The sequence below is a fragment of the Sus scrofa genome, chromosome 18, assembly GCF_000003025.6.
Source record: "Sus scrofa isolate TJ Tabasco breed Duroc chromosome 18, Sscrofa11.1, whole genome shotgun sequence".
Taxonomy (NCBI): Eukaryota; Metazoa; Chordata; class Mammalia; order Artiodactyla; family Suidae; genus Sus; species Sus scrofa.
The window spans coordinates 16,934,410-16,946,448 of record NC_010460.4 but is presented as its reverse complement, the minus strand read 5'-3'; the positions used below and the strand labels follow the sequence as shown (position 1 = coordinate 16,946,448).

The 12,039-nt window shown below is 54.7% G+C and overlaps 1 protein-coding gene across 5 annotated transcripts in view; it reads right to left on the bottom strand.

The window, feature by feature from the left end:
* Positions 1-12,039, bottom strand: part of PLXNA4 (plexin A4) — a 502,572-nt gene that overhangs the window by 31,373 nt on the left and 459,160 nt on the right. For all 5 annotated transcript variants that reach the window (XM_021078941.1, XM_021078938.1, XM_021078940.1 and 2 more), the window contains 3 exons: positions 11,716-11,782; positions 11,252-11,398; positions 6,353-6,512 (listed from right to left, as the gene is read on the bottom strand). In XM_021078941.1, the coding sequence (XP_020934600.1) occupies positions 6,353-6,512; positions 11,252-11,398; positions 11,716-11,782 (374 nt within the window). The remainder of the gene's footprint in view (positions 1-6,352; positions 6,513-11,251; positions 11,399-11,715; positions 11,783-12,039) is intronic.

Genomic DNA, 12,039 nt, shown 5'->3' with positions numbered 1-12,039 from the left:
TGAGTCAACCCTTCTGATGCACAAGCAACCAAGTTCACAGCCAGCTGTGCGTTCCCAGCCCAAGCAGCCTGTCCTCCCTGCGGGGTACTGAGCTGGTTCACACCAGGAGCACGCGCCAGCCTGCAGCCAGTCTCCCAAACCAGGGGCCAAGCAGAAGGCTGATAGGGGAGATAGGACTCTACCGCTACTCACCTGTCCGCAGGTGAGCCCCAAGGAGACACCTGGCAGACAGCCCAGATACCATGGGCACCCAGCCCCTCCCAAAGAGGAGCAGGTGGGAGAAGGGCTGGGAGAGGCCAGGACAGAATCAGTATCACAGCAAACGAGGTTAGGAAACTGACTTGGGGGCTTGGAGCACGAGTAGGGATCATCTAACTATGATTCATCTTTATTTTATTTTATTTGCTTTTTAGGGCCACACCCATGGCATATGGAGGTTCCTAGGCTAGGGGTCGAATTGGAGCTATAGCCACCAGCCTACACTACAGCCACAGCAATGCCAGATCTGAGTCATATCTGCTATCTACACCACAGCTCACGGCAACGCTGGATCCTTAACCCACTGAGAGAGGCCAGGGATTGAACCTGCGTCCCAATGGATGCTAGTCAGATTCCATCCCACTAAGCCACGACAGGACCTCCTGATTTGTCTTTTTTTTTAAAAAAAAAAGGGGGGGGGAGTAATTTATTGTGAGAGTAAGGGCTAAAATAGAACATAATTGAATTAGGAAATGCGGTATTTAAAAGAACATTCCTAAGTTGAACCGTGCTGTCTGCTTTTAAGGCGTGAGGTCTTTGCAAACTGTAAAGAGCTGTGAACCGGCTGGCTGTCGCTCTTGGGGCCAGTCTGGAGAGCTGAAGGAAAGAGCAGAAGGTGTTCTGCTGTTTGATTTAAGAAAGGTGAGCTAGCGCTTAGTGGATATTCTTGAATAAGGACCCCGGAGGCTCCAGTGGCGCTCCAGGGCTGTGTGCTGTGTCAAAGAGGAGTTTAAGAGGCAGGGGGCTGGGCAGTGGGAAGGAGGGAAGGTGACCCAGGTATTCATGTATGCAAGGCACCTGGGGGAAATTGCTGGCTCTGACCTCTCCGCAGCTCCGCCCTGTGCCCTGCTCCAGGCTCCAAGTACAAAGGACAGACACACTCACAATCCAATTTGTTACACTTCCACCTTCCAGGGAGAGAAGGAGGTGGAATAAGAAAGAAAAAAAATCCCATTATCTTTATCTGTCCTTCCCATCAGGTGCAGCGGAAAATGCAAACGGGGGCGACAGCCGCTGTGAACCCTTTATATTTCACTCAGAAGATAGTGTATCTTTTTATTGCATACAGGAATTACTTATTTGAAAAAATATACCCTTTCAGACAGAAAGGATGGCGGACTTCCAGGGCTATTGATGGGGCATTTGCATTAAACCAGAGGAATCTCTGGAGGTCGTGGACTGCGGAGGCGGCTGTGCCAGAAAGAAATGGGTGTTCTCGCCACCTCCCTGCTGTGTGACCAGGGCCCAGGCTCTGTGCCTCTCTGAGCTGCGGTCTCCTTCTGTGCAGTGAAACAGAAGGGATTCAGCTATATTTCCTCCGGGGAGTAAAGAGCAGAGGCAAATAGTCCTTTGACTCAGAAAGAAAAGTGTTCAGGAGCTCCCACTGTGGTGCCACAGGATTGGTGGCCTCTTAGGAGTGCTGGGATGCAGGTTTGATCCCCAGCCTGGCGCAGTGGGTTAAGGATCTGGTATGGCTGCAGCTGTGGCTTAGGCTGCAACTGTGGCTCAGATCTGATCCCTGGCCCAGGAGCTCCATATGCTGCAGGGCAGCCAAAAATGAAAAAATAAAAAGAGAGAACTGTTCAACCTTCTGCTACTGCACAAAGAAAGGAGGGACGCCTAGTCACGTTGGTCCCCCTGAGCCTGGCAGAGAGAGTGCCCTGAAGCAGGCTCTTATGATCTGTTGAAGTGTGGTGGTGCAAGGGGGTACCTATCCCCAATACCTGTGGGTGGAAAGGGACATCAACTTGGCAAGGACAGCCTGGCATGTAGCAAGAATGGGGAGCCCCTGGCACTGCGCTTCAAAAGTTCCCAAGGCCCACCTGTCCTGACACAGTCCCCAACTCCTGCCTGAGGTATTATCCTCTCTTCCCTAGATTCCAACAGATGGCAATAAAGGCAGGTTCTGGATCCCTCACTGTGGCTCTTGAAATGTTAATTTTATGTGTCAACGTGTCCGGGCCACAGCGCTGTGTCAAATGTTATTCTGCATGCTTCTGTGGGAGTTGTTTTTGGAGGAGATTAATGCTTAAATCGGTGGGCTTTGAGTTAAGCAAACTGCCCTCTGTAATGTAGGTGGGCCTCGTCTCATTAGGTGAAGGCCCGAAGAGAACAAAAGATTGATCTCCCCTGAGCAAGAGGGAATTCTGCAACATGGCTCTTCCCTGGGACTCCAACCTGCTGGCCTAGCCTAGAGATTTTGGACCTGCCAGCCTCCATGCTAGACAATGAACCTCTGTCTCCCCCCCAAAATTCATATGTTGAATCCTAGCCCCTACTGTAATGGCATGTGGAGGTGGCCTTTGGGTGGTAATTAGGTCATGAGGGTGGAGCCCTCATGAATGGGATTAGTGCCCTTATAAAAAGGGCCCCAGGGAGCTCCCTTGCCCTCTTTTCTGCCATAGGAGTTCCCAGCAGGAGGATGGCCATCTAAGAACCAGGAAGTGGGCTCTCACCAAGCACTGAATCTGCCGACACCTTGACCTTGGACTTCTCAGCCTCCAGAACTGGGAGAAATTAGTTTCTGTTGTTTATAAGCCGACCAGCCTCTGTTATGCAAGCCCAGACAGATTCCCCCTACTCCACTGTTAACGAAGTCCTCCGTGAATGCATAAGCCAATTCCTTCAAATACATCTTCTCTACATAAACATATCCTATGGTTCTGTTTCTCTGGAGAACCCTGAATAATACAGCTCCCCATCCTGGTTCCTTAATGCCTGGAACGGCTGGCAAAGGGGGGCAGGGGACAGTTCAGTCTGAGGAGCAATGAACAGAAGTGTCAGGAATGAGGGGCTGGGCCAGGCCGGGTGCTACAGGGATGGTGAAAGCAGGAGGAGGGGGTCGGGGCTGGGTTTACTTGGGGCAATTACAGGGGTGGCTTAAAATGTCTTTGCTTCCTACTGAGCTGACCTGGGACAGACGTCCCTGCCTTGTCAAGGGCTGGGCATCAGGAGGGGGTAGGCAGTCTTTGCCCAGGGCCCTCAGCTATGGGGGAGGGGAAGTGGAGGGGGATGCCTGGCTGTCTCGCCTCTGTCCAACGCACGTGGCTCAGGTCTTGCCCGTGCCTATGGGTGAAATGTCCCTTTGGCATGGATTAATTTTTGATAATAATCACACCTGGGGCTTGTAAACTGCTTTCAGGCTTTCAAAGCACTTCCACTCACATGATGGCAAGAACGCCTTGTCTCCCCCTGGGGGCCACGCGGCTGGGGTGAATCAGTCCAGAGGAAGAAGCGTTTGGGTGTCTGAGGAAGTCCCTTTTGCTTTGCTACGCAATCCGACATGGGTAGAAAGAAGACCAGAGCTGTGGGGGCAGCACCAGACTCTAGACTTGATAGAAAGAAGGAAATTCCTCAGAAGAGCACCCAGCATGGGAGGCCTTGGTGGTGAGAAGTCCAGTACCATCCCCTTCCCCAGGGGGACGGGCCCGAGGCTCAAACCTCCTCCTTTCTGTGGCTTCTCCCTTTTATCCTCCCTGCAAAGGTAGATTCTTTGCTCTCCTGGGACCCGGCTAGCCATGTGACACTGGAGAGCAGCCCCTTCTAGGAAGCAGGAAGCCTTCCCCAGGGGTCTAAGGAGCCTCCAGCTTGAGAGAGTGGCAGCTCTGGGGCGGGTCCTGGTTGCTGCACAGCCCTTAAGCTCCCTTCACTTGTGGTGGATGCCCGAAGTGGCCCTGGGGTCTTTGGAGGCCACTGCCCCCTCCACGCCAGCTGCTTGACTTCCCTCCATTAATGATCTGAGTTGCTGGGCTCGCTCCCAGCAAACGTGCAAAAGTTAAAAAGCAGCCTCTTCCCCTCCCAAGCTCGGGTGGGTGGACTCCAGGTGGGAGGGCTGGTCCTGAGCAGCACCCACCAGCCATGACATGGTCTCTCTCCCGCAGGGGAGGTCACCCCATTCCCAACCACCAGAAGCACACGGCTCTACAGGCACCTGCACCCATGAGCTCGTCCCGTGTTCTGCGTTCTGGTACAACCCTTCCAAACTCCCCTTTCTGCACGAAGATACAGGTTCTTTGTCCCTTCTTCCTCTTCTTTTTAGGGCTGCACCTGCAGCATATGGAAGTTCCCAGGCTAGGGTAGGGGTCGAATCGGAGCTACAGCTGCCAGCCTATGCCATAGCCACAGCCACAGCAACCCGGGATCCTAGCGACCTACACCACAGCAATGCCAGATCCTTAACACACTGAGAAATGCCAGGAATCAAACCCACACCCTCATGGATACCAGTCAGATTCGTTTCTGCTGTACCACAGGGGAGCTCCCAAGAGGTTTTATGAGCGCTCCTTCTCTTGGGCCCGCCAGCCGGGGGCTCTCTTCCCACCCATTTTGCAGATAAAGACTTTGAGAAGCCAAGGGTGGAGCCTGCATGATTCCCACAGATGAAAGAAAGGCACAGTGAGTGCTAGCTGGTTATCCTTGTGAACCCAGCTCTCCCTGGGAGACCCTCTAGGGAGGAGCCCACTTATTTACTTGGGGTAGGGAACCCAGGGGTCTCCCTTCCCTGGAGCCGTTTTCTCTCCCACTGGTTCTGTGTCAGACTCCCTCTCTTCACCAGTCCGTGGGATCACTCTTCATGGCAGCAGAATCACCCACTTGCACACACGGACGCCCACTCTGACTCAAGGGTCCAGTGCCCGCGACACACGTGGACATACTCACCCAGAACCCCCCACCCTGCAGACTCTCACACATGCTTCTTCCTTGTCCCACAAACGACACACCCAGCAACACCTCCAAAGCCAAGGGGAGCACATGCTTGCCCCCCTCCCCCAGTCCTACCCCTGGGCCGCAGAGCTCCAGGCACGGGGCCAAACCCATCCTGCCAAGAGACAACCAAGAGGCGATGGGGCGAAGGGAAGCAGTAAGAATTCAGGGGAGTGAGCAGAACTTCTGATCTCTGGGCATTAGGCTTTGGGAGGAGGTGGGGCGAGGCAGTAGGAGAGGATGAAAAATCCCTGTGGATTTTAGAACATAGCAGAGATGCCATTTGTCTTGGTTGGCTTAGCTGAAGCCAGCTTAGAGGCCAGATGGAGGGATTAGGGGCCTCTGCAGGTCCTCCCACCTCTGTGTCACCACGCATCTCCAGAGCCAACCACATACACACCTAAACACCTTCCCCTCCATGCCCAGGATCAACAAAAAGACATCTACCAGTACCATCTCCATAATTAGTAGTAGCAGCAGCCAGTACTTACTGAGTATGTACTATGGGCCCTCAGCGCATTTAAGGCTTTTACACGCATCATCTCATTTCATTCCTACAATGGGGCAGGCACTGTTGTTTACCTGTTTTATTTTATGTATCTCTCCCCCACTGGGCCACCCGGGAACTCCCTAGCTCCATTTCATCGGCAAGGCAACGAAGGCGAGAAAGGGTAAGTAACTAGAGACCAAGGTCACACGGCTAGGACCTGCTGCCACGAGGACTCCAACCCAGGCATGTCTGACAACGATCCATGATGCCACCCGGCCTCTCCTCAGCCCTGGCCTTTTTGGAGCCTCGGGCTCCCCACTAGGATTTCCCCAGGACGGTATCTTATGAAACACGCAGGCAGCCATCCCTGGATCTCGGTACAGCTGGCCCTAGGTGGCATGCCCTTGCTTATATAGGCTATGCGATCTATTCGTGGAACATTGAAATGAAATGTCATCCTGCTTCCCAGTAGGCTGTCATATCTCATTTTTCTCTCTTCTTTCTCTCCACCCTCCATCACTGCCCCAGATCCCTCTGGCCTTCGGTAGTCAGCAGAAATTACAAGCACGGAACACAGGCAAAAGGAAGGGCCTGGGGGCACAAGGAGGGTGGTGGCAAGACCTTGGGCCACACAGATTCAGACGAAATCCCCCTCGCTGCAGATGGGACACCTCTGTTCCTACCCATCAGCTACTCAAGAGACCCCAGAGGCAATCAGATCACCAGCAGGCCATGTCCCCTCTCTGCTTATCGCTCACGAAGTGCCCATGAAGGCACGCACCCCCTCCCCGGGCTCCCGGGGGCTGTGCAGGTCTGCCCCCTGCATCCTGGCTCCCGTGGTTGGAAAGAGGGGCTTCTGACCCACCACAGGACAGCCCTCTGGCTGGGCAGCCTACTCACCCAGGTCCATGTCTGCAGCCTTGGGCCGGTGGGAGCAGGGCACGTTCTTGAAGATGGCGTCCAGAATCTTCTCTTTGACCTGAGTGATGGTGTCGCAGTTGAGGATCTTCACTGGGACCTCGGGGCTGTTGGCACTGTCTGGGCTGACACAACTCAGGACCTGGGGGAGCGGGGAGAGGAGGTGAGTGCGGGGCGCAGTGTGGAGAGCCCGGGGACCACCGGCAGCATCCCAGGGTCCCATCCTGACCCGCTCTGCCTCTGCTGCTTGGACCGCAGAGGGACGGGGTGACCCCAGCCTGGACGTGTCCCTGCCAAGCCCTCTGCCCTTCCTGTCCCCACAAGCAGCAGGAAGGTGCCTTGGCTTCAGCATCACTGCAGCAGGAGAAGCTGTGCATTTACTGCCTCTTCAGAATAGACTCCATTAGGATCCTGGCATTTCAAAGGGAAGTATGTCGGGGCAGTCTGGCTGAGAATGGACACTACGGCACGCCCCTGCCCACACACACTGGGTACCCTCTCAGCAGCACAGCCTCACCCGCCTCTAAGACCGCCCCCCCATCCCTGGGCATTGGTCTGTCTTTCTCGTCACTCTGTCTCATACACACAGCCACATGGGAATCTGGCTCCTTTCTCCAAAGGTTTCCTATGCTTCAATTTCTGTGAGGCTTCTGGGCTGATCTGAGATTGGAGAATCTGTGAGAAGCTTCCTACGCGTGTGCTTTTTTCTTGCTTGTTTGTTGAAGGGCTGCACTCGAGGCATATGGACGTTCCTGTGGCAACACCAGATCCTTAACCCACTGTGAGGGCTGGGGATTGCACCTGAGGCCTCCACAGTGACATGAACTGCTGCAGTTAGATTCTTAACCCACTGCTCCACAGTGGGAACTACTAATGGGTTCTTTAAAAATAAAAAGGTGCCCTTTAAAAATTGCAGGTTCAGGCCATTTAAAGCCCTTCCTGGCTTCCAACCAGATATCCGGGTTTTGTGGATAGAGGCCACTGGCTCAGGACCCGCACTTCTTGTTTTGGAATGAGTCGGATAAGACTCTGCTTCAAGCCCCAAACTATATTTTTTCTTTTAAAAAGTTCGGGGCCGTTTCTAAAAGCTTGTCTTCTCTTGCTGTTCTCCGGGTGGGCTCTCTCTACGTGGATGAGACCATGGCATCCTTGAGTGGACCAGAGTGGGTCGGGGTGGGTGCTGTGGGTCACAGGTGCTGCCGAGGGAGCATGGCATCCTGGGCTCCTGAGGCCTCCGTCTGACCCCATCGCCCGAGGCTTCAGTGCGCTTTCTTCTGGGGACTTTCACTGCACAGGCCACCCCCCGCCAACCACTTCCCAACGGCACGTCTGGTCTGCAGATTCAGACCACGGGCTTCCTTCCACCCCCACCTCCTCCTGCTCCATGTGGTGACAATCAGAACGTGGGCCCCTGGAAGCCTGCCTTTCATTAGTGACCAGACGGCTGTGAGCTCACACGAGAACATGCTTCTTTCATTAAGAAGAAAATCTCCTAAATCTATAAAACCAAACTCTCAGCCTCACAATGTCCTAAACTGAAAACAATGGTGGGGCCAACTCTGGCCCACGTGCCCCCCACCCCGGCCCTCCCCCAGCCACTCCCTTCCAAGAGCCTTCGGGGACCCCTTCCCGGCCCCTCGGTGGCCAAGCACAGCCTGGGGCTCTGTGCCACTCTGTGCTGCCCTGCTATCCGACGTTCTGGGGCAGTGGCAGCGAGGAGACTCAGCCTCCCCCAGGCAGCATCAATCACAGCGTTCTGTGGGCTGAGAGACCATGAGGCAGAAGCTCCCCTGAGTTCACCGCCCCCAGTTCTGCTTGCTCCATGACAGCAGCTTTGCGGGGTGCTGCAGGACATCCAGAGAAGTGGCAGAGGCCCTGCTGAGGGACAAGGTTCCCTGGACACTGGCCAAGCCACCCCTCCACCCAGAAGTACCCTTCCTCAGCCAGCCCCAGGCCCATGCCCCTGGGTCATTTCAGAGCCAGCTGCCTGGCGTTTGTTCTGCCAGGTTCCTGCTTCTCAAGCTTTCACATGAACAGAATCTAACAAAACTAAAATGCGGATTCTGACTCAGGAGGTCCAGGATGGGACCTGAGAGTCTGCATTCAGGCAGGCTCCCCTGTTATGCATTGGCCACTCCCAGCGGCAGGGCCCCAGGCCACGCCAGTCCAAGTTCACTCACCACAGAGGAGGTACATCTGACTGTCAAGTGATGCTGGCCGAGCCTCTGGGCACCTGCCTCACGCTTTGTGGTCACCCTTCCTGCCTAGCACAAGGTCACCAGCAGTTAGCCGGAGCGCCCTGGGCTCCTCCAGCCAGTGCCCAATTCCATGCCACCCTGTCTTTGATCTGACCCCTTCACCTTGAAGTGTCCCTTCAGCCAGGTCTGCTGCCAACACGCGTCTTCCTTGCCCCTCCTTACCAACCACCGGGCTGCTCCCCCTTCCACAGAAATGGCCCTGCAGCCATTTCTTCTCTGGGCAGGACGACTGCGACTCCTTCCCCCTTTCCTCCCGGCGCACCTCTTCCCCAAGTGTTTGCACCTCAAAGGACACGCTTCCCTGACCCACTCCAATTTCCTCACAGTCTCTTGAAGTCAAGTCATCTGCAACCAGGCTGGGGGTGCTAACAATAGTTTGGCCTCTGGAATAAAGGATGCTGCAATTTAGGGACAGAGCGTTATTATAACTCACTGTGTTGGATTCAATATCGGGGAGCCGCTGATGAGACAGGAAAGAAAGCGAGCGGAGAGGGAGAGACCAGGCAGGAGACGGGACGGCAGTTCTAGCTCATTAAGAAATCTATTCAGGTCTCTATTTTTGGAAGAGCTTTTTTCCCCCCTTTCCCATTTTAATCAGAGCCTCTGACTCTCTCCCCTGGAGCCGACCCCGACTGCAAGGAAGCCCGGCCTACACTCACACGCTGCTGCCTGGAAGCCTCGTTAACTGAGCCAATCTGCTGAGATGCCTACCGGGACTCCTGGGGCCCTTGGAGGATGGAGTGGGACAGGTGCATCACGGTCACATCCCCCCAGCCAGCAGGACTGGCTTTGTTAAGAGTGGCAGGGATGTCTCCCCAGCTGGCCTCGGGGTCTGGGATCCATCCTCGGCTCAAGACTCCTGCCTGGGCTGATGGGATTGGGATGGCAGAGCAGAAGGATGAAGCTCGCCTTCTCTCATAAAAGCAAGAAAATTACAACCAACTGCTGAACAATCTTCAACCAAATAGACTGCAAACTATCAAAAAAGATATCCTACTCCAGAAGACAAAGAGGAGGCCACATCAAGATGAAATTGGCTAGACTTGGGAAGAGGGTAAAAATGGAGAAATGACAAGCTAGCAAAAGGTATTGTATTAATATCCCCTTCTTTATTAAATCATCTCGTTCACTTAAAAAAAAATCTTTATTATTAACTGAAACATCTTCTGTGGGTATTGTTTCCTTAATGCAAATTCCTTGAGAAAAGCCACCTTATAAAAATAAAAACCAGATTTTTTTTTTTTTTTTTTTTTTTTTTTTGTCTTTTTGCTGTTTCTTGGGCCGCTCCCGCGGCACATGGAGGTTCCCAGGCTAGGGGTCGAATCGGAGCTGTAGCCACCGGCCTACGCCAGAGCCACAGCAACACGGGATCTGAGCTGTGTCTGCAACCTACACCACAGCTCACGGCAACGCCGGATCGTTAACCCACTGAGCAAGGGCAGGGACCGAACCCGCAACCTCATGGTTCCTAGTCGGATTCGTTAACCACTGCGCCACGACAGGAACTCCTAAAAACCAGATTTTATGTTAAAAAAAAAAAAAAAGGCTCCTGCCCGGCTCTGCCGCGCCTTGGCTTGCCACATCCTTCCCCTCGCAATAAGCGCGTTTGAAATCCCATCTATCCTCGGCCCTCTTTATTGTTTTCGCTGACCTCCTGCCTCCATTCTTGGCTCCACCCATGCACCACCCCCAAGACCGATCTTTTACCGTATTTTCTCACTCCTTTCTTCTACCTCCTCTCCTCCTTCCTGGAAAAGGTCTGGTGGGAGATCACAACTCTCTCCCAAAAAAAGCCCTAGGGTGAGCTCCCTGACCTGGAGTCATGGTGGGCACCGCTGGACAGTCACGGCGGAAAAGAAGAGGCAGCGCCCACGTAAGCCAGCCTCAGGGAGCACTAATCCCACTCCCATCTTCTGGACCACTCTGGGCGGTACACACGGTCATCATCCCTGTTTTTTTCAGGTTAAGAACCCCCAGACTCAGAGAGTTTAAGAGACCTGCCCCAAGTCCCCCCCGCTGTTGGGAGTCAGGGCTCCACTCTGGTCCACCTGCTTCCAGCCTTGTGATCTTAAAGGCTGAGCTTTGCTGCCTCCCAGGATGACTTTCTAGCAGGAAAGAGAGTCTGGCCCTGACCAAGGGGATCCTCTTGTTTACTGGACAAACATCTCCAACCGCCAGGCGGCCCTTGCTCCCCATCCTACAGCCGGGGTCATGCAGCTGCGGGCATCGGGACCACGAACAACTCTTTCTGGCTGCCCCTCTTTCATGGTCTGCCCACTACCTGCTTGTGACCCTTCAGCAAAGTGTGGGTGTTGAGAAGGAGTTCATTCTCTAGGGTCAGTCAACCAGCAGCTGGCAAGGGGTTAGCACCCCACAACCTGGTGCCCTGGCCTGGAACCACATTCGCATCTGTTGCTGTTGCTCAGCCACTGGTCCCCAAACCCAGATGCCCTGGTGTCGTGGTGCAGAGGAAGTCAGGGCGACCGGCACAGGAGCAACCTGGAGTAGGGACTTGGAGAGGTGGCTTGTCAGCATTGCCCCCGTCTGCTCAGCTGGGAAGGGGCTGCAGAGGACCAGAGTCCACCCACCAGAGCCATGAGGACGAGCGGGGAGGTTGGCTTACCAGGGTTTTGTAGTCGATCTGCTGGCGGATGAGCTTGTCCTCGCTCAGGGAGTAGCGGGCCTCTCCTGTGATGGCATCGATGGGCCCCTTCTCCATCTGCTGCTTGATGGCACAGAACAGGGAGAAGAGAGGCTCCCCCGCACACTCCTGCATGCAGAGAAGCACCATGTGGGACCGACTCTGGACCACAGGGGTGCGGAGCCTCCCGCTGCCTGTCTCTCAAACGGCTGCTTACTGCTCCTCTGTTTAAAGTCTCCTCTCCTACTCCCATCCTGCTCTTTTCCCGCCACCATTCTAGAGGCCCCGGAGCTCTGGCTTCATCATCCCTGCCCCTCCCGCCCCTGCCCTGTCCCACGCCCACTCCACCCTGCTCTCCCTGCAGCCCCATCCGGAGACAGATGTCAGTCTTTGAAGGTTCACACCCAGGCTGGGGGGAGACAGGGGTGCACCGCACGCAGGTGTACCTTGAGGAACTTGTAGAGCAGGAAAGTGAACCAATTGGTCAACATCTTCTCAGCCACCGACTCAGTCCTGGCACCAGTCGCGGGGGACCCAGCAGAGCAAGACAAAGACAGAGGTAGCCGGTCAGACCTCCAGGGCTGGGAGGGCAGGGTGTCTGGCTGCTTAAAGTGCTCAGGCCAGATTTTGAGACCCTAAGGGACAGGTGAGTTCTGGGGACTCCGAGACATGCCATCATGAGACAATCTGTGCCTACCAAGCTGGGAGAGGACCTTCTGGGCACCAGCTCCCGGCTGAGTTTCTATGAGAACATGTTAGAGCATCACCGT